Raw genomic sequence first — 22,744 nt, 5'->3', positions numbered from 1 at the left:
AGAAAAATACACAAAAGTAGAGAACCTGCTTGGTTCTTAGAATGGAAGGACTAACATTATTAAAATATTTGTATTAGTTGCAGTAATATTTCAATATAGGAGCTGAAGAGATAGCTCAGCAGCCAAGAGCACTGGCTGCTTTTCAAGAGGACACAGATTCAATTCCTAGCACCTTCTACAACACCAGTTTCAGGGTATCTCATACTCTTGTCTGGCTTCCACAAGTACCAGGCACACATGTACAGGCAAAACACCCATACACATAAAATAAAATAAATCTGTTTTTAAAAGATTCAATATAATTCCTAACAAAAAACAATGACACTTTTCACAAAACCAGAAAAAAAATCCTAAAGTTTATATGGAAGCATAAAGACTCCAAATAGCTAAAGGAAGCATAATGGAAACAAGTAATGTACTGAATCTTAAGTTCTACAGAATCATGGTGGTCAAAATAAGTCTGACATAAAATACACATGTCATCCAACAAAAGAGCAATCCCAGAAATAAATGTACATGTATTCAGGGTAGATAGCACCAACAATCTATATTGAAGAAAAGATGGCCTTTTCAATAAAAAGTGCTGAGGAAACTTGATATACACATAGAATACTGAAATAACTGCTATATTTCAGCCTATGTTAAAAACCACTTCAAAATAAATGAAAAACCCAAGTGGAAGATCTGAAACTCTGAAACTAGTGGAATACAAAGGAAACACATTAGTACAGGCAATGATGGAGCCTCAAAAGAATAACAAAAGAAAAAGTTGACAAACGGGATTAAATGAGATAGAAATGCTTACCACTTTGATTTGACCTCTATACGTTTTATATAGCTAATGAAATATTACTATTTCCATATACATGTGTGATTGCATATTAATTAAAAAGGAAAAAAACAAAAACTTTTAGTCTGGAAATAAAGAATATGGATGATATATTCTAAAGCATTGTGAAATACATTTTTAAGACATTCAAGTTAATGATGGTTCTAAAAAGAAATAGTTTTTCTCTTTAAGTAAAATGTGAAAATTGCATTAAAAATTCTAATCACAAAGTAAGTAGGAGTCATGTGCTATCTAAGACGACAATGGAAGAATTATCTAAAGGCGTTTTTGAGATAAATGGGCCTACATAATCACCACAGTCCTGGAGTGTGAATGTGTAGAACATGGGATTGCATATCAAGAGGGACATTCAAAGACTAAGGATTCTTGGTGTCTGGTATGCTTCTCCTACTCATATTCTTTAATAGTGGTTTTGTATCAATTCCATGTACGACTTCAGTAGCTTCAGGTGCATTATGGGCCACACACAGCTGCCCCTCAGTAATACTCAGGTCACAAAATTTGATGATACCCAACTCATGTCAGCTCCCATGGCACACAAATACAAATACAGGGGGATTGCTCTCCTCATCAACAGTTCTAAAGATGTCGCCCTAGGGGCTTTGGGTCCCAGCCCCAAAACTGACAAAGAAGAGCAAGAAAACACCTATGAGGGCAATGACTACTGGAGTTGTAATCTTCCTACTAGTGAATCTACCACTATCCACTTTACCATATTTATGACTCATGGAATGGTGGGACAAAATGATTGCCATTTTTTTTTTTAGAAGCATGTTGTTCTAACCCTGAGTTTACTCAGAACTTCCAGTAAGTGAATGGTACAGCTCTATCTGCTGGAGCACGGGCCGCTTCTCATATGCTTTTTGTTTTTACATCCCTGATATAATCATATGCTTTTTCTACTTTATTCTGTTAATTTGATAAATTGCCCTGATTCATTTAAAATGATAAAACAATCTACATTCCCAATGCAAATGAAATTTGGTTATAAATAATTTTACCATCTTTCTTGATAGATTTATTTATATTTTGAACAGAATTTTAATTCATGTTGATATAAGTCATAGACATAATTTTCCCATTCTTGTAATAACATTTTCAAGTCCTCAAATTTATGTTACCTCATAAAATGAGACAAGCATGATTTCATCTTTCATAAATCTCAGAAAGAATCTGTATAATAAGTATAGTATTGATTTCTTTAATACTTGGTGGAATTCACTTTGAGGACGATTTGAGGTGGGTTTTTTGCAACTGAAGCTCTGTAAGGCAAGCACCCAAGTTGCCCTTCTCACGCGCTCCTCAGTGGAGCTCCTATACACAGAAAATGTTTTCTCTAATGATTTACTCTAGTTCTCTTCAGTTCCTGAACTGAGGGGTATCTCTCCACAGCCTTTAATTCTGACCCTCCTCTCCCCTGCCTTCGAAGGCCAATCTTTTGAGAAGGGTATCTTGAAACTGCTTGAACTCACCCATCTTCAAGGTAACTGGGGTAGAAAACAATACATGTTCTTACCATATCAAGTAATGGGGATTATGGATTCCACTGTACAAGTACATTACAACTGAGACTAGGAATCCCCGAGAAGGAAAAAGAGAGTCAGTTTTCATCAGAAACCTAAAACTTCCTCCATTTGCAAGTGTAACGGAAACCAAACTCTGCAGGTAGATCTACTATCAGTTAGACAAAGTAGAAGTGAACTCTAGAGACAGGTCAAAAGAAGCTACCCAAAGTGAAACAAAGGGGAAAAGGGGGGCCGAAAATCTGAATCAGTCCAAAAAGAGAAATCTGAAGTCAGAGCATTATCACTAATATGAAATCAAAGAAAAGAAAAATAAAATAATCATAGCATAAGTTTAATTATTAATATATCATACTACGGTCAATCTAATAAAAATTGAACTAAGGAATTATTCTAATTCTTTAGTCTTAATATTTTAAAAGAAACATTTATAAACTGTTTAAAATTCTGTAATACTAAACAGAAAGAAAGTTTAACTACTTACATTCCGTACGCTGAGCTTATAGAAAGGCTGGTAATCTGCTGAGGAGGCTCACCATCTACCCACACCAACTGAATAACAAGATCTGCTTGATAGCCTGGCGGCATTCGCACTGGCCGTGTTTTAACACTAGAAGGACGAGAAAATGTAATTCTATTACACACAGCTTTAGCATGCTTATGTATCTTAAGAATTTACATAGAATTATGCTTCAAAAATATTTAACACTGGGGGCAAGAATGTAGATGAGATTTACTTCAGTGTTTCTCAAGTATGTGTCAATAATTGTTAATGGCTACTTCTTTTTCACAACCAGACCTTTATTTCACTGGTTTTTCTCCACCACCCCTATCTTCAATTCTTCATTTTATAAATGTCTAGATAACTAGAAGATCTGTGCTCTAGTGATTGGTCTTCTTAGAAAACAAACAAATAGCTCTACTGTGCTATTTTAAGTGTTCTGACATTATATTGGTTTTCATTTTCTTTGAGTTCAGTTAAGTGCAGTAAAGTGGTATGAAGGAAAATTAAAAAGAGAAATGGACTGGCAAGGTAGCTCAGCAGGTAAAGGTTCTTGCCATCAAGCCTGAAAGACCTGAACTTCATCCCCAGGACCTACAAGGTGGAAGGAGAGAACAGATTCCTACAGTTTGTCCTTTTACATTCACATGTACAGAATGGTATGTGTGTATAATGCACACAAAGAAGTAAACATAAAAAATACATATTTATAAACTTATAAAAAGCTTTTCTCTAGCTAAAATTTAATGATTTTTTTATTTGCTTATAGATTTTTTTCTCGAACTATATTTCCTTTTTGAAAAAAATTTCTTTTTGAAGAAAGTTATGGATTACTGCTAATTGTATAGCTTTTGTTGTTGAAATTTTATCTCTAAATTTTACATACATATTTGCATAAGAAAGAAAGAAACAAGCTTTCTAGAATTCTTAAGTAATAGAAATATATATATATATATTGTCATATGTGGCTTAGAGAAAACCCTTGCTTAAGCTGAATTCTCCAAGCAGCTAACATTAGAAACATTTATTAGACAACATAAAAGTAATAACTTATAAAGCCTGTCATGAAAAGCATAAAAGCAAAATAAATTTTGCTATGAGCTTTACAAGCTAAACTTTTTTATTATGTCTTTAAACTTAGATATACTGAGTAAAATGTTTAACAACAATTACTAATTAGAAAAACAGGTTGGGTTAAATTTAAATTAAATTGACTTGTTAAATTTCTTATTTTATCAAAGTCATGTTTTCTTTAAAATCTTTCTGGGAAAAAATATAAACAGGCAAATTAGGTATAAAAACACTGTGTGCTGTTTTTGGAGCTATTTAAAGAGAAATGATGCTCTTGTAACTCATTTAACAATGAGGGAGAATAAAAGTTTATCTGTTACAGTGTGCAAGAATTCCATAATTAACTTAGGTACATGATTTGGCACTTGGAAGTAGTTCTTACCTGAGGCACGGGATGCTATCCTTCGTCACTCCTTCACTAGACACAGTATTAGTGCTTCCGGAGAGACTCCTTGAAGAGGGGAGTTGAGAGGAGAGATCTGGAAATGGAGGACTTGTTTCTGGCTCGGGGGTAATAATATCTTCAACATCACACTGAAGTCGTACCTCTAATGACTAAAAAAATCAGGCTTTAATTTAGTTTAAGTTATAATAATAATGGTAACCACATTAATATATCTGAAGTTTTTAGAAATTATTCTTAATTTTTAGATCAGCAAATTCGATAGCTTATACTCAATTTGAGAATTATTTCAAGCTGAATTAAGTAGTGAATTATATGGACTATTCAATGACAATGACCAAAGAAACATAATCTTTAATTCCTCAGACCTATAAGAAAGATGTCTATTAGTAAAAATAAATTATTATATAATGAATATTCCTGTGCTTTCTCATGTAGCACGAATCTTAACACTCAGAAGACAGGTATTGGAGTAAAAGCTGGAAGATCAGAGAAGCAGAACAAGCCACAGCCAACCTCACCTTGCCAACTTCTCAGCCAATCCTGTTTCCTCAAACTGAATGCTTCTGAGTCTTCATCCGAATTGATCTCAGCTGCCCTCACTTCCTGGGATTAAAGCCATGTGTCTTTCCCAAGCAAGACGTGATCTCAAGGGCTGGGATTAAAGGTGTGTGCCACCATGCCTGGCTGTTTCCAGTGTGGCCTTGAACTTACAGAGGTCCACATGGATCTCTGCCTCCATAATGCTAGGATTAAAGGGGTGTGCTACTACTGCCTAACCTCTATGTTTTATATAGTGGCTGTTTTGTTCTCTGTTCTCCAGATAAATTATTGGGACGAACAATATATCAACCACATTCTCAGACTTGTTTTATAAACTTGACAAAAGCTAAAGTCATTTTGAGAAAGGGAGCCTCCATTGAAAAAAATGTCTCCCAACAGATTGGCATGTAGGCAAGCCTATGGGGTATTTTCTTAGTGATTGACATGGGAGGGCCAGCCCACTGTGGGTGGAGCCAACTCTGGGCAGATGGTTCTGAGTTGTGTAAGAAAGAAGGATCGGTAAGTCTTGGGGAGCAAGCAAGTAAGCAGTGTTTCTCCACCATGTCTGTATCAGTTCTAGCCTCCAGGCTCACACCGTAATTGAGTTCTCACACTGCTTAACTTTTTGCCATGACTTCTAAGGTGATTGACAACATCTGGAAGTATAAGTGAAATAAATCGTTTACTCCCCAAAACTTTTGGTCATGGTGTTTTATCACAGTATTTGAAACCCTAACTAAGACACTTTCCTTATGATAAATTATAATTTGGTGGATGATTAAAATAAAAGGAGAAATTTAGTTATTCTAATGAAAGAAATTAAAACAGATATGTGTATATATTTATAAAAATATTTAATTTACATTGTAACAAGTACATTTTGATATTTAAAAATGGATTAAAATAATATTCATATGGCATGAACACAGCAATATTACCAAACTTATTATAATAGTTATCTCTAAACTACTAGAAGCCTTTTGGCAGTGACAATCCAGTTGTCAGTAATTGAGTACTTAATACACAGTGCTGATGTTGCTATAACACCACTATAAAAACCTGATGGAATTAGCTTGAGTATTTCCACTTTGCTTTTATGTTCCACTTTCCATTTTTTACACAAGAAATTATATATGTATGAGAATAAATTGTACCCAGATTCTATTATTGCCTACTAAATGTGTACTTGTGCATGTGCGCGCGTACACACACACACACACACACACACACACACACAATCAGTGGTAAAATTAGGGTTGAAACTTAGGCACCTGTGATCTTAAGCCCCAGGCTTTCAATATACTCTAAAAGAATGACATTAATTTTAGTTGAGGTAAAAACACAAAAAAAGTCCTCTATGAAATAATTCTTATATTTGGGTAAAAAAAAAAAAGGGGTAAATTACGTAGGACAGAATAGGAAAATTATAGGTATATTAACTTAGATGTCGTTAATACCTTAGTAACATCATTGTTTTTTATAATCAGAATTTTATGTAATGAATTTAAAAATTAAAATTTTGGTAAGGTAATGTTATAATTATTTTTACCATATAAAATTTTTACTACATAAAAAACCATTAAGAATAACTTTAATATAGTTGAGAAATAATCATATGACAGCTAGGTAACAAGAAAACATACAGCAGTTAATTTTTTAAAAGGACAAAGCCTACACTAATTTGATACTTATGCAGAAAGCAAAACTCTACACTATCTAATTAAATGCATGCATGCATATATATCTTTAGGCATGTACTATATAATACCTACTTTAACTGTGTTATCTATTATAATGATAAGAAATTTTTCTTTATTAGTAAAAATAATGCTGATAGTATAATATTGACAATTAATATTTAAGAGGAATTGACTTAATCAGGTAGATGCAAAATAGAAGAGAACAATATATTGTTCAATTTGTAGTGAGATTAATTTAAAATAGCAAGCTCATTTTGACATAGAAGTTTTGTTAGAGAACTGTTAATTTGAAAACAAACTACTTTTTAATACATTAAGTAACTAATTTAAAGTGCTATAGAATATATTATATATGGATTATATACTGTCTCTTGAGGACTTAAAAATAATACCAAGTAATAGTTCAATTACTTAATTGTTTTAGTAGCTATAAATAGGAAAGTTAAAGTAACTTACCACTATTTCTGTTGTAATTTCATGTCTGCTGAATTTATAAATTATGACATATGCAGAGACTCCTGATACACAAAATATCCTGCTCTCTGGACACCAGTAAATCATCTGAACAGCGAATGGGTCTTCCTCCACAATTTCACATGTTTGTTTGCCATCTCCTACCTTCTGCTTTTCAAATACTTTAGACGTTTTTAACTTGTACAACATCTGCAGAGTCACTATAAAATATTAAGATGCAGTTACTTCCTAATTTGATTTGAACTCTTAGACATTGTTCAAGTTTTCATTGGTACATTTGTTGAACCACAAAAGTAAAATCCAAGTAAGGCAGATCCTGTTTACATAATAAACCCTCAGTGCCATGCCCTCATTGTCAGTAGTATCAAGAGAAAACTATAAGCAGAAAAAAGGTTCAGGAGCATTGGAATTATGAAAGCTTATAATGGAAATCATAACATAAATCTCTCCTAGGTGGGATGCTGCCATGTTTTTTTCACAACAATCCCTTTAATTGCTTGATAGAGGTAGATACAATAGTCTAGATTTTTTTTTTAGACATAAATTCTTTAATTGTTTTAGGAAATATTTCATCTGGGTGTTTCTAGTAAAGAAAGGGTCAGGTATATGCTGATAAATCTCTGGGTTTATGAACTGTTTTCAATAATATTTATTCAGGGGAAGTTATTTCTACTTCAGAACATAATAAAAACACAATTCCCCATGTAAAACAAAAGATGCCTGCTCTGTGGATGGTCTTCAAGAGAGTTTCCAAAGCCAGCAGCTTCTGCTGGAAGGGTACAGCTTGAATTTAACAAGAAACAGTATTTAGGTTAATTCAAGACAATTTTACAAAATAATTGGCCTGGACTTTTAAAAATTGTCAGTGACATGAAATACTTGGGCTCGCTCTAGACTTTAAAGATCTCAAAACATAACTAGATGGAAAAAATGATCCTTTTTTTGTTGTTCTTGTTGTAAAGGACATCATTGAGGCAGATGGTAAAAGCTGAAATAGAATTGCAGGTTAAATAACATCTTTGTGTCATATTAGTTGGTTTTCTTCTGCTTCTTATTTTCAAGGCTCATGGTTACACTTTCTCAGAAACTAAAAGTAATTGCTAACTTATTCTTCCCTTCCTATTCTTGACTGTCTAAGTCAGTGGTTCTCAATCTGTGAGTTGTGACCCCTAGGGAGTCGAGTGACTCTTTTTCAGGGGTTACATATCAGATATCCTATGTATCAGATATTTATATTACAATTTATAACAGTAGAAAATTACAGTTATGAAGTAGCAGTGAAATAATTTTATGGTTGGGGGGGATTACCACAATGTGATGAACTATATTAAAGGGTCACAGCATTAGAAGTTTGAGAACTACTGGAGTTTTAACTACCTAACAAAATTCAGATTAGCTGTTAATCCATTAAAATAGCCTTGATAACTGGGCTGATGGTGAGTAATTGTAATCCTAGAATGTAATTGGCTGAGGTGTGAGGGTCTTAGAATTCTGAATAGGCTTTATAAAAATACCCTTTCTGAAAAATAAATACATAAATACATAGATAATTTTTCTTGAAATTTACTGGTTCAAATAAATCTCTATCATGTCTTATTAAAATAGCATTTGATTACACTGCACTTAGATTTTTCATAATTAGACATTTACATATGTGCATTTCTTTCTCTTTTCTTAACAACATGCTTTGTGAATGACATAAATGGGTGTAATGAAGACTTAGGTAAGTTAACAGGCCCTTCCACATTGACCACATATGTTATTCCATAAATTATCTAATTGTCAAAAAGTTCAAAAGAACTTTTACTGTTCTCAAATAATTTCTTTTGATTCTCACAAAATGTTATACAGTGGAAAAGGGAAGCTGAGAATAGAGGAATAAGAGTACTTGTCAAATAGCATGTATGTGGGACACAGAGGGAATTCCTCAAATAGTTAATCTGGCAAAATGTGGTTCTTTTCCTGAAGCAACATTCTTTTTTCACACAGGATTGTTGAGTGGCCATAGTCTTGTTTATTCAATATTATTGAATACAATTAGGGTATAGATACTTTAAGCTGATCTAAATATAGGACATGAATTTTGTAACAAAGCAATATAATTATAATTATGCTAAAGTATTTCTGAAATGGCAATTATTCAGATTAAAAAGTGGTGGATGGCTATGAATAAATATTAACAAAATGTTTTCTGTTGAATGAGGATAAGCATAAAACTTACTTGCAGAAGCATCCCAAAATTTTATTGATCCATCAGCATGACTAGATAAAAATAAATTATCATTAAAGTATATCAAATAAAATAGTCACTTTAAATACATACAAAATTGAGTTACTATTGTGTTTTCATTAAAATACCATTGTAGTGAATATTGATGCATAACAATTCCTAAGCTCAAAAAGTGATTTAAAGAAATACATTGTACTTTAAAGATGAGAAAAAGAAAAAATCCTTAGGGATTTTCTTTCTGTGAGATTATATGCAGCATAGTGAACGGTAAAGTGACTCAGGAAAATGAACAATATGTTCAAATAAAATTGTTAACATTTAATAAAAAGATAACTTGAATATTTAACAAAATATAAAAGCAAATAGCTAAACTGATCAAAACTGTTATGATTTATTAATAATTTATACCAATTCTATACAAACTTGTCTACAAAACAAAGAGGCCACAGTACTTCCTAATACATTTGGGAAAGTCAGAATTATCTGAAACCAAACCCAGAAGAAATATTGCAGGAAAAGAAGATTCAACTATAGTCTACTAAACACTGTCAAGAAAATATGAGTAAGTAAAAGATACAGAAAGAGAAATTCCTTATAGACAAGAAGAATTTGTCAGGAATGCAAAACCAAGTAAATATTTTAATAAAAATCAGTTGGCAAATTCTAATTATCCAGAATAAAAATTTAATTATCCAAAATAAGAAAATCCATTTGGCAGAAAGGCAGTAGACAAAAATTCATTACCCATTCAGGAAGAAACATGATTGATGAGAAGAGAAATGTCTTTAATTTGGTGAAGTACAGCTAAGAGGCAGCTGCAAAACTGCCTAGCATACATGATTGTAATAGAACAAATGTTTTTCTCCTTAGATCAGCAACAATGCAAAAATATTTACTTTCCCCATTTATCTGCTGTTGTGGTGGAGATATTAAACATCGCATTAAGAAAAAACAAATTATAAACCAACAAGTTGAAAAAGAAGAAATAGAATTGCTTCTATTTTTAGAGCCTATAATTGATATGCACCAAAATCTCAACAACTCAATCAAAGTGATACTTAAAGGAAGGCCAGCATACAAAAATCAATACTGTTTCTTTGTAACTGGGGAAAAAAAAACCCTTGGAAAATCAAAGTATAAATTACCATTTACAATAGTAAGAAACTACAAAACACTTAGATATAAACTATTATAATTTATATGAGAGCCATATACTGAAAACATAAAATGCTTGAAAGAAGACATTCATAAAAGAAGAGTAGTAGTATGTTTCAGATGATCATAACATTTATAGTGGTTCTCACAAACAAAGATTAAGTGTAATGCTCAGTGGAATATTTTTTTAAAAATTGTAGAAATAAACTAATTATAAAATTTGTACGTAAAGGAATTACAACAGTCAAAATAATTTTGAAAAACTAAAGGTTACAGGACTCAAACTACCTATAGTTTAGGTCTCATTCTAAAGATATAGTGAAGCTATATTGGAGTGTGTGTGTGTGTGTGTGTGTGTGTGTGTGTGTGTGTGTGTGTGTGTGTGAATGCAACATAGTTTAGATGCTGATCCCCATTTGTATGTTTAGCAGTTTTAATGGATGGAAGTCATAAATAATTTACTTCAACAGATTTATTAAAATATAATTTTATGCACTGACAGTAAGGTTTAATATTGTAGTTAACTTATATATCATTCACATGGACACTATAATCTAGTTTAGAACACTTCCAAAGCTACCTCTGCCCACAGTATAAAGCTCTTTCCCCTTTCCTGGCTATTGTGAAGAGGGCAGCTACGAGCATTGCTAAACAAGTATCTGTACGATGTTGCATGCTTTGGGCATATGCCAAGGAATAACATAGCTGGGTTATATAGAAGATTTATTTTTAGTTTTCTTGGGATTATCCATACTGATTCCAGAGTGGCTATACACATTTGCATTTCTACCAACAGTGAATAAGGGTTCCTCTTTCTCTACAACCTCACCAGAAATTGTCAGTTGTTTTGTTGTTCTTAGCCATTTTGACTGGAGTAAGACAAAATCTCAGTTGTTTTTTTTTGTTTGTTTGTTTTGTTTTTGTATTTCCCTAATTGCTAAGGAAGATGAACATTTTTTTTTCAGTTATTTCTTAGCTGTTCTAATTTCTTCAATTGAAAACGTCCTGTTTATATCCCTAACAACATGAATGTCCTTCAACTACCCCCACTCCACCTCATTTTGTTTCTGTTCCTGGAGATGTGGGTGTAAGATGAAATGACACAGGAGAAGAGTACTATGTAGCCCAGGGCAGACTGGGCACAGAATGGGTGACATACCAAAGGAAGGATGTTGGGATGGAGCAGAAGTGGGAGGTGACCATCAGGAATTTGGGCAGGTTCTGCAGGCAGGTAAATGGAGGCCAAGGACACTTAGACTGAGTTGATGTCCACAGACTTAGCCGGGCCTTTTGGGAAGGCAGATCAGACAGCTTCTTCAGCCTCTTCTTGAGCTCCAGGGGGGACCTTTTATAGCACCACTTACACACAGGCCTCATATGGAACTCCACAAACTTGTTCCATCCCCCTCACTCCCGTGACTGCTGTTGTAGCAGCTATCCATCTCCCAAAGGTTTGATTACAGTAGGTCTCAGAGCAGGCCGGGCCCTTCTTACAGTTGCCGGTGCTACAGGAATGGCTTTTCACACTTGGCACAGACAGAGTGCTCCACATGCCACTGCTTGACCAGTGCCTCTACTCCACAGCCCTCTATGGGGACACCCATATTGTCGTGGCAAGGCAGGCAGTAGAGTGGTGTCATGCTTCAGTTCTTGGGCTCAGGGGTCAGCTCCTTCCCCCAGCGAGAGGGGCTGAAGTGGTCTAGGTGGTAGGCGTTGTTCTTGAATACTAGGGGCTGCTCATCAATGGCCAGGGGATACTGCTGACAGATGAATTGTGGCTAGGCCGGCAGAGGTGTCCCTGTGTTCCTCACAAAGCTCAGGTCAGCTGGCTCCATAAAACACAGCTCACAATGAAACCAGCCTGAATGCCAGTTCACCAACCTCATGGCCTTGATCACGTGTCCAGTGACAAACTTACCACAGAATCCGCAGCACGGAGAAACAGCATTTGGAAGTCATGTTCGAAGTACTTCTGGCCCTCAAACTCATACAAGAGCACACACAAAGCATTGCTCATGGTAGAGTACCCCATTGCTGTTGATGACTTGCTCTGTAAGGACAAGCTGGGCCTTGCAGGGCTGGCATATGCCATCAGCCAAGCATTCAGACATGTTGCTTCCCATCATGGTGGCTGTGTGCCTAGCCCTGGTTGGCAATCCTGGCTGTCTTAAAGGATTTCTGATGCACAACCTATCATTCATCACATTAGTTTAGTTTTATGTGTGGGAGGCCTGTTCTCTTTTGTGTGTCTCAACACTTTTCCTTGGTGTTTACTGTGGCAAAGTTTGACCAAATATATCTTGATGTGGATGTTTTGGATTTTATTCCAACTTCTAAACGCTGTAGGTTCGTGGGTTTTTTTTGCTAAATTTATTAAGAATCCAGCCATTATTTCTTTGAATGTTTTTCTAGCATTCTTTTCTCCTACCTCACATGACTGACACTGATAAAGGGATAGGGAATAGTGGCTGCTGCTCACTCTTGCTGGACAGTGCTGGGAATCCTGGCTTCATATGATTTCTACTGATATCACCAGAGATGGGTTTTACTCAGTGGAGATGAAAGTTTCTGGTCTACTCGGCCTTTTGAGAAGGGAAACTGGAGAACTACTTTAGAGCCTGGTAATGATGGAAGTCTAAGCTTTGAATCTGGCCTTTGCTGGAATGGGTTGGGTCCATAGTGTGTGTGTGTGTGTGTGTGTGTGTGTGTGTGTGTGTGTGTGTGTGTGAGATTTAACTTAGAGATACTAGGCTTGTGTAAGATTCATGTCTCAGTAATGTGCTCCTTTTCTCATTCTTTGGCTAAGGAGAAATCATTTCTGTTATTTGTTTTGTCTGGGATAGATGAACTTGTTATCATTAATACAAAATTTACTATTAAAGAACTTTGTATTAACAATGTAGATTCTATATTTATATGTAGCTATGTCTCTTTTTGATTCCTAATGTCAGAACATGAAGAGGGTTGGTTTACAAAGTAGTGACATTTCTGATCCTATAAATTTTGAAGCAAAGTTTAGCCATTTGATGAATGTTTTGACACTGTGATAAAATACCTGATCCAAACACTTAAGAGAGGAAAGGTTGGTTTTGTTCAAGGGTTCACAGTCCATCATTACAGGGAGGGTGTGGCAGAACAGTTCACACCACAGAAGCAGGAGCATGTGACAAGTTGTTCATCTCAAGGTGGATGGAAAGGAAGCAAAGAAAAAGAAGGGACTAGGCACTGGTATAGCCCTTCAAGGCATGAATCCAGTGGTCTATTTTCTCCTCTGGATTCCACCTCCTGGAGTTTCTCCCTCCTCCCTAGATAGCACTACCTGGCAGGCATCAAGAAGGCAACACTTGAGCCTGTGGAGGACATCTTACCTTCAACCATAGCAAAGGGATATAAAGCATGATTCCTGAAGTTTGTAGTAATCATGAGGTTTTGTTCAGGACTTTCCTGAAGTTACTATCCTCTGACTTCCAAATAAAGCATTTCTTGTGAGTCTCTCTCATAATTTCCCTATGACTTTCTTTTGCTAATATAATTTAAATAGAATTCTTTTGTTGTAATTCTTTTTCTAGCAATTTGATTGTATCTTTCATTAAAGTTAAGAACTATGAATTAAAGCTATTTCTTAGATTCTTCTTACTTTTACTTAAATGATTCATCTGCATAGAGTACAATTTTATAAAAATGTCAAGGCTTAACAAATATTTTTATTGTTATTAAATTTATAACATAATTTGTTATAATTTCCAACTTAGAAAACTTCTTACTTACCCAGTAATAATAATTTCTGGATAAGTTTGTGCTCCAAGATTCCAAGCTCCTCCACTGACTGGCCATTCCTAAATAGATTATCAAGGAGAACAGATGGGTTTTATTTTCTCAGTTTAAATGCTTAGAATTTTAGAACTAAATGTTACAGAATAATAAAAATACTTCATATTGAATCATTACAAAACAGCCAAAGATCAAGTGTGTAGTTATCTTCAATTCTTTTATTAAGCAAATAGATCTGTAAATGCAGAATAGCAACTCCTTTAAAAATAGATTTTATCTCATATTACCACTTATACAAACCAATAAAAGAAGTATTTTTACTTGGATAAATACAGTGTTATAACATATGCCATGCAATATGGATTGCCTACAAGCTACTGTGGTACCATTTAATCCAGAACAGTATGTAAGCAGTTCTTTAAATTATACATTTCAGTTATCCTGGGTCAATAACAGAAACCATATAAGACAGTTTATGATAATTATAAATACTTGTATCTTAAACATTGCAAAGAAAAATGTCATTATGTTAGCAACAAATGTTTTAATAATTATGTCTTTCAAATGATAAATTAGGAAGAACTGATTCTTGAATTTCTTAAAACATGATCCATGTAAAAGAAATAAAGGGCACATACTAAGGCTCTGTTACTTTATATATGTAGTACAAAATAAGCATGACTGATAAATAGATCTTAGTATGTAATTACATACTTAGTGTCTGGGAAAATTATACCTTCTAGGCTTAGAACTACGCCACAGTCAGGAAACTGAATTTTACTGGTTACATCTTTGACAATGCCATCTTACAACTTCTCAAAAGTTTCATTCAAGTCATCTTGTATGGAAAGTCAGGAAATAAAATGACAAGAAAAAGCATGACCACACATACAAATACAGGAAAATTTTACCTTATTACTATATCCTTGTTTTTTATGCTTGACTCCTATAGAATAGAGTACTAGAATCAAATCTGGAGGGCAATCGGCAAAATATGCTGTGCATGTAACTGGTGACTCATGAATGTCCATTGGATATGGATTTTCAAAGATTGGAAAACTAATAGATAAAGGATAATATATTAGAGTTCATTTTGCAAAGATAAAAACATGAAACAATTTTCATAATCAAGCCCTAAAATGTTTATAAACACTATAAACTTCAATCGTTTTAGCACTATAAAAATAATTTTATTTGAATACTTTTAAAATATAATTATAAAATATAATTATCTATAAAACATCTGTAAAAATGTAGAAATTAATTTTCTTTCCAGGCTTCTAACATGCCATAATGACACACTTTGTTAATATGAATACAATAATTGTATTAAACTAAAATATTATGCAATGAGTTCAATGTTTTAAAATTTATACTAACTAGGTATTATATTTAAAGGTATAATGTACCTGTTACTATTTAATATTTTACTATTATACCTTTATACTCTTTAAAGGCATAATATATTTAATACACTATTTAAAGACTCTTTAAATAGTAAAACATTTGTAAATTTTTTTTTCAAGGAAATACATAACAATTTTTAAGTATTTGTGGTAGAAGCTAAAATATATATGGGCTCTGGAGATTGAACTCAGGTTGTCAGACTTGGTGGCAGATGCCTTTTTCCACTAAGCTATGTTACTAATCCAAGAGCTCTCTTTCTGCCAGTCTGAAGTGCTGCAAAGAGCATGGCATTTCAGATCAGGACAGTAGCATATGCAAAATCAAATGGGGAGGAGCAAGACATATTTAATTAATGACAAGTAGGGTAAATTTAGCAAATGAGAAATTCTTGATATTAAAGTACAAATTGTTAATTGTATCATTTTTTTCCTTTTTTATTGAAAATAGATTTTTTTTCATATAATATATTCTGATCATGGTTAAGGTTGAATAGTTAGGGGGAAAGTAAGAATGAATCACTTTGAAGACCAGACCTACACTTGAATTTGATAATAGCAGTAAGGAACAATAACAAGCTCCTAGAATAGTAAACAACACAGTGAAGATATTTGGGAAACAAATTATTTTAGCCTATAGGCCAAGAGTAAGCACAAAATATGGAAGAAAACACAATTTTAAAAATTTAACTTAGGCATTCTGAACCCAGAGCCTTTCACATGTTAAGCAAGTGCTCTACCACTAAACCTAGATGTACTTAGATGTAAATGTGTGAAATGAACAGAAAAGCAGGGCAGAATGGGAAGATTAAATGGGGAGGGGGAAGAGAGGGAATTGTGGGAGGAAATAAGGGGAATAAGGGGAGACACTTATTAAGGAATATTTGAGGGGTAGTGTGAAACCTAATATCGAAGAAACTTTCTAAGATATATACATATATGAAAGTGACCTAAATGAAATCACCAAATCATAGGGAGACAGAGTACCAACTGGCCATCTTTTGTCACCAAATAAACCTTCCAGTACTGGTATTGGGTTATATCTAATTGAATTTTAGGCCAAAGGGACCCCACAGAAATCCCCAAACAAGCCAACTGTTGCCAAGACTATAGGCTGCTCTCCACAAACTGACAGCAAGACCCCACTGCTGAAGACAACATCTACACAACTCATTGAATATAGAGATGTCGAATTGGTGCCTACATAAAGCCTTCACCTCCACATTTCAGCATCTTAGGACAGGAAAGTACTCTATCAAAAGAGAAAAGTAGACACAAAGCCAGCCACAAACCCTGTATCTATAGTGGTGTACTAACTGCAAGATAAGTTAGGGCAATGGTGGCACAAAGCTAGTGGGAGTAACCAACCAATAATTGATTTGATTTAAGGTCCACTTCACGAGACGGAACCCACACCCAACACTGCTTGGGTGACCAAGAACCTAAGATTAGATAGCCCAGGGACCTAAGGTAAACCCAAGTAATATTGGTCTAAAAAAAATAAAAAATTGTAGTGATAAAATGACTCCTAATGATATTCTGCTATATTTATAGATTAGTGCCTTGTTATCAGAGAAGCATCCTTCTACAGTAGATGAGAACAAAAAAGAGACCCACAACCAGACATCATGCAGAGAAAGAGAACTTGGAACACTCAGCCCTAAATGAGATATCTGCATCAAATCCTTCCCCTCAAACTCATGAACTTTAGACCAATAGCTGTGGAGCCTCCATGGGACTGGACTAGGCCCTCTGCGTAATCAAGACAGTTGTGTAGCTTGATCTGTTCAAGGGGCCCCCTGGCAGTAGGATCAGCATCCATCCCTGGTGCATGAGCTGGCTTTTTAGAGCCGACTACCTATGGTGGAACACCTCGAATAGCCTTGAGGCAGCTTGGACCTGCCTATACTAAATGTACCAGGCTCTGATGACTCCTCATGGGAGGTATTACCTTCTTGTAGGAGGGAATAGGGGGTGGGTTGGAGAGGGGAAGCTGAAGGGCCGGGAGGAGGGAAGAGGGGGATCTGTAATTGGTATTAAAATGAATAAAAAATTTCTTTAAGAAAATAAGCACAGGAAAATTAAAAAAAAATTCCCTCCCCTCAGAACTCAGGGAATCCTGCAGAAGAGGAGGCAGAAAGAGCATAAGGGCCAGATGGGGTGTAGGACACCAAGAAAACAAGGCCCTCTAAATCAAAGTGAACAAAGCTCATACAAACTTACAGAGACTAAAGCAGCATTCACAGGGCCTGCATGGGTCTGCAGTAGGTCCTCTGCATATATATTATGGCTTCCAGTTTAATGTTTTTGTGGGATTCCTAAGTGTGCGAATGAGTGTCTTTCTGGTTCTTATGCCTTCTTTTGGGCTCTTTTTCTTCTGTTGGTTTGTCTTGTCTAACTTCAATGTGATAGCTTTTGTTTTATCTTATTCTATTTCATTTTACTTTATTTTAAAAAAATGAATGAATGAATGAACAAATGAATACCTAGGCACTAGGGTAAAGCTTAACAATTGAACTGTTATTTGTACCTGCTAGGAGAGGGAAAAATTAGTTTTCTCCAATGGAGTGATATTGGATATATCAACCATCCTAGGAAAGGCTCATGTTCAGGAGTAGTTGGTCAACATTTAATGGACCCCACAGTTTTTTTGTGTGTGCTTTTATTTGGTTATAGCTTGGTGTGTGTGTGTGTGTATCTTTTTTTTCTTGGTTTGGGGGCATTTTGTTGTTGTATTGGGTTTTTGTTTTTTTGAGAAAGAACTTGAAGTTGGTTGAGTAGGGAGGGGGAGGATCTGGAAGGAATTGGGGGAGGGGAAAGATATGATCAAAATATATTTAAAGTTTATAATTGATTTAAATTATAAAAATATAATAAAAAAGCTATAACCCCAACCAAAGGAAAATCTAAGAACTAAGAGGGAAAAACTGCTCATCATGATGTTTGCCTTCATGTTTAAGAGTAAATGAAAGAGTGAAGGTGAAGGTAGGGAGGGAGAGAGAGGGGAGGAGGTAGAGGGGGATGGAAAGAGGGAGAGAACACTCTAAAATTATAACTTAACATACAGTATGGTTCCAGGTTGAGCTCCAGGAATCCAATTGATGAGAGAGGGGAGGGATTCTGCAGCCGAGGGACATGGAGATCATGATGGGAGGATGTGCAGAGATGACCGGCCACACTAGTGGAAGCCCATGAACTGTGGACTGGTGGCTGCAGAGCCCCCATGGGACTAGACTAGGCCCTCTGGATATGGAAGACGGTTGTTTGGCTCAAACTGTTTGGGGGGCACCCAGGCAGGGGGATCGGGATCTGTCCCTGGGCAGGCTTCTGGGAATCTGGTGCCTGCAGTGTGATGTCTTGCACAGCCTTTGTGCAGTGGGAAGGAGCTTGGACCTGTCCAGGCTCAGTGTGCTGTGCTCTGCTGAGTCCCTATGGGAGACCTTGATTTGGGGAATGTGGGGATGTGGGGTGGCTCAGGAAAGAGGGCTGGAGGGTCAGGAGGGATGAGGGGGGATCTGTGGATTTTATGTGGAGTGAGTAGAAAATTTCTTAATAAAGAAAAAAATTCGAAATGAAAAAAAATTCAGTGTGGTTGAGAGGTAACTGAGGGAAATAGAATATATTCAGTTTTGATATTTGAATTTATCTAATATTCAACAATAGTGGAAATTTACATAAGTTTTAATTGTGCTATCAAGGTAAACAAAATGATTTTTTTGCCAACAAAATGTTTACTCACATATCATCTTAACAGGAGATGATAAGAAGCATAAGAATAGGGGCTGGGGAAATGACTCAGTGGGTAAGAACACTTATCTCTGAAAACAGGAAGACCTTAGTCTGAATTCCCAGCACTCATGTTAAAATCTGATCACACCTATAATCCCAGCAATTGGAAGGTAGAGATGGGTTAGTTTCTGGACCTTGCTGACAAAACAGCCTAGCAAAGGCAATAAGCTTCCAGTTCAGAGAAGAGTCTCACCTAAAGGCAGTAAGCAGGATGGTGATAGAAGAGGATGTCCAAGGACCTCCACTTTGTCCTCTACATACATGCACATGGGTGTATGCACCTGTACATTCACAAGCATGTACCACACACAATCACACACACACACACACACACACACACACACACACACAGAGAATAATAATAAATATATAAAATAGGAGTTTTTGTTACACATATTTTACCACAATAAAAATTTTAGTGTGTATATAAACTAAAAAATTTAATATAAGATGTCTAGTGGTCATTAGACAATTAGATAAAATATGAGAAAACAACATATGACACAGTTGAACACTAATGCCAAAAAAGTACATTTTAACAAAAATGTGTTGTAATTTCTTAGAGAAAGAATAATTCAGGGAACAATGGTGGACTAGAAGCTGTCTCTGTTTGGCCCAAATCAGGATTAATAAAAGAATAGGAATAGACTGGTGCTGTGGAATACTCCTCTTGTACGCTGTAAAGATTTGTCACTTGAATTGGTTTAATAAAATGCTAATTGGCTAGTAGCCAGGCAGGAAGTATAGACAGGGAGACCAAACTAAGAATGCTGGGAAGAAGAAGGCAGGGTAGAGAATCACTAGTAAGATGCAGAGGAAGCAAGATGAGAATACCATACTGAGAAAAGATACCAAGCCATGTGGCTAAACATAGATAAGAATTATGGGTTAATTTAAGTGTAAGAGTTACTTAGTAATAAGCCTGAGCTACTGGCTGAGCATTTATCATTATTATATAGCCTCCGAGTCAGTTTTTTGGGACCAGGCAGTCTGGACAGGAAACGTCCAATTACAGACTGGTGCTGGAAAGTCAGCTCAGCAGTTAAGAGAGCACTTGCTGTTCTTTCAGAAGACCTGAGTTCAGTTTTGAATACCCACATCAGGCAGCTTCACAACCATGAGCATCTGCACTCAGATACACACACCTACACATAATTGAAAATAATAAAATATTACATCTTAAAAATAAAATAAATGACTTTATTCCTAAGAGACAAAGAACAGAAAAATATCAGAAATACAAGAAGGGCAGCTGAAACATGTGAAGAAAAGAAATCTACAAAATCTCTGCAGCAGATGGTGGAGACACTAACCGGTACTTGCTGCCTGTTTGGGCCCAAGATCATTAGGAGTCATCAAGGAGGTTACTATCCCCTCTTGAGGACAGGTACTGTATGAATACCAAGTGGAGAGAGAATGAGAAGGCTAAAGACATGGCCAGGAAAGGGGGATAAGATGGACAGAAAGATGGCCAAAGCAGGTCATGGAGATTGCAACAGAAGTAGAATTCAGGGGCCTGAATATGAGATTTCTATAGTCTAGATTTCTCTAGACTCTACATCAGTGGTTCTCAACTTTCCTAGTGCTGTGATCCTTTAATACAGTTCCTCATGTTGTGGTGACCCCCAACCATACAATTATTTTCATTGCTACTTCATAACTGTAATTTTGCTACTGTTATGAATCATAATGTAATATCTGATATGTGACTCCCAAAGGGGTCTCAACCCACAGGTTGAGAACCACTGGTCTGGAGTGACCAACCTAAGGAAATTATGGAAGGTAAAACATCCATCACAGCCTAGGTGAGCAACAACATAGAAACATGAGACGTATACTGTACTACTGAACATGGCACACACATTCTTAGGCAAGGACTGTGGTTTGTTAGTGAAATCCAAGAGGGATGTGGGTGGGAAGAAAACACTAAGGCTAAATAGAAGTGAGTCCATGCCTCCCATATCCCTCAGTGCCTAATACACCACAAACTCCACACAAAAAGTATAATCCTTAGCCTACCAAAAACAGTCTTGTAGGAACAGGTTTAAGGTCTCAGACTGTGGGACTCCTAGAGAAAGCAGAGTGACACATAGGGAAGCACACCAATCTAACATTTTAATTACTAAGACTAGAAGCCCTTTCTTCACCTAGAGTCAATTACAGAAGACACCAAAGAAATGAGGGAAACAACACTCATGACAAATAGGAAGAGATACTGATTTTATAATATTTTCTATTTAATTTTAATACTTATTTCAGTTAATTTTAATTTACACTTTTATTCCAATTGTTGAGTGGTTTGGTTTTAACTTGTACCTTTCATGAATAGGTTTCTCTTATTGTCCATTCCTTTTATGAACCCATTCTATAATATTGTCTCTATTATTTATTATTCTTCTAGCACTTTATGCTTTCCCTCTAATTTGTACTTTATTCCCCTCAACTCCCATTTCTCAATTTCTTCCTCCTTGTACTTCATAATTTTAATACTTTTAGCTCTACAAAACTATAAATTACTTTTCCCCCCAGTGGTACCCTTGTGTCTCTGTTTCTGAACCTTACTGGGGACATAAGTTAAGTAATAAAGTGTCTGCTACTACATACTAGAATTAGGATTGTAGTCAAAGATCAATTTTCTGTTACTTCAGTCAATTTTCTTCAAACTAGCCCTGGAAAATATAAACTAATAAAATGAAGCAAATTAACAAAAGGACAGACAAATGCTGCTTTCAGACTTAACCCAAGATGTTTCTATGTAGTAAATGATGGTAAATGTAGAGATTCCTGGCACTTAGAACAAGTGACTGCTGAGTACTAAGTCATTAGAGACATAATAGTCATTAACATACATAAATAAGACATTTATTTCACCCTCTTCAAAGCTTGGAAGAGGGAACAAAAATAATGTAGGGGCTGTGGAATGCTATCTTATGAGTATGACATAACTTTTGTAGTCATTAACACATAGAAGCTGTGGTTGCCTCAACTAAGCCTGCATTAGACTGAGCCTGTCAACATTCAGTCATTGTTGGGTCAAAAGCTCATGGGACCCTATCTCTTCCATGGCAATTACTGGTTGAAGATGGATACTGGGGGAGGAAGGTCATTGTCTTTAGTGGTATATCCACTGGCAAGTCCATCTTCTGGGGGAAAGCTTTATTCCCATGAAAATACATATAGCCCTGGTTAAATTCAATGAATGTGGTAGAACACAAGTACTATGAAAATAGAGTACAAGAATTCTTTGGATGGCAAGATTTAAGCAGGGATGGCAGTGAAGAATGGGGGCCAAGATGGGGTGCAGAAATAAAGTTAACCCAAACCATGGAA

At 35.5% G+C, this 22,744-nt stretch overlaps 1 protein-coding gene and 1 pseudogene across 4 annotated transcripts in view; both read right to left on the bottom strand.

The window, feature by feature from the left end:
* Stxbp5l (syntaxin binding protein 5L) overlaps positions 1 to 22,744 on the bottom strand; it is a 231,240-nt gene that overhangs the window by 67,461 nt on the left and 141,035 nt on the right. For all 4 annotated transcript variants that reach the window (XM_059277086.1, XM_059277088.1, XM_059277087.1 and 1 more), the window contains exons 12-17: positions 15,134 to 15,281; positions 14,220 to 14,287; positions 9,288 to 9,328; positions 7,049 to 7,266; positions 4,329 to 4,501; positions 2,858 to 2,983 (exon numbers count right to left, since the gene is read on the bottom strand). In XM_059277086.1, the coding sequence (XP_059133069.1) occupies positions 2,858 to 2,983; positions 4,329 to 4,501; positions 7,049 to 7,266; positions 9,288 to 9,328; positions 14,220 to 14,287; positions 15,134 to 15,281 (774 nt within the window). The remainder of the gene's footprint in view (positions 1 to 2,857; positions 2,984 to 4,328; positions 4,502 to 7,048; positions 7,267 to 9,287; positions 9,329 to 14,219; positions 14,288 to 15,133; positions 15,282 to 22,744) is intronic.
* Positions 11,704 to 12,577, bottom strand: LOC131922316 (LIM and senescent cell antigen-like-containing domain protein 2; annotated as a pseudogene).

This window comes from Peromyscus eremicus, chromosome 12, assembly GCF_949786415.1.
Source record: "Peromyscus eremicus chromosome 12, PerEre_H2_v1, whole genome shotgun sequence".
Lineage (NCBI taxonomy): Eukaryota > Metazoa > Chordata > Mammalia > Rodentia > Cricetidae > Peromyscus > Peromyscus eremicus.
This window is presented reverse-complemented; position numbering and strand designations above follow the sequence as displayed.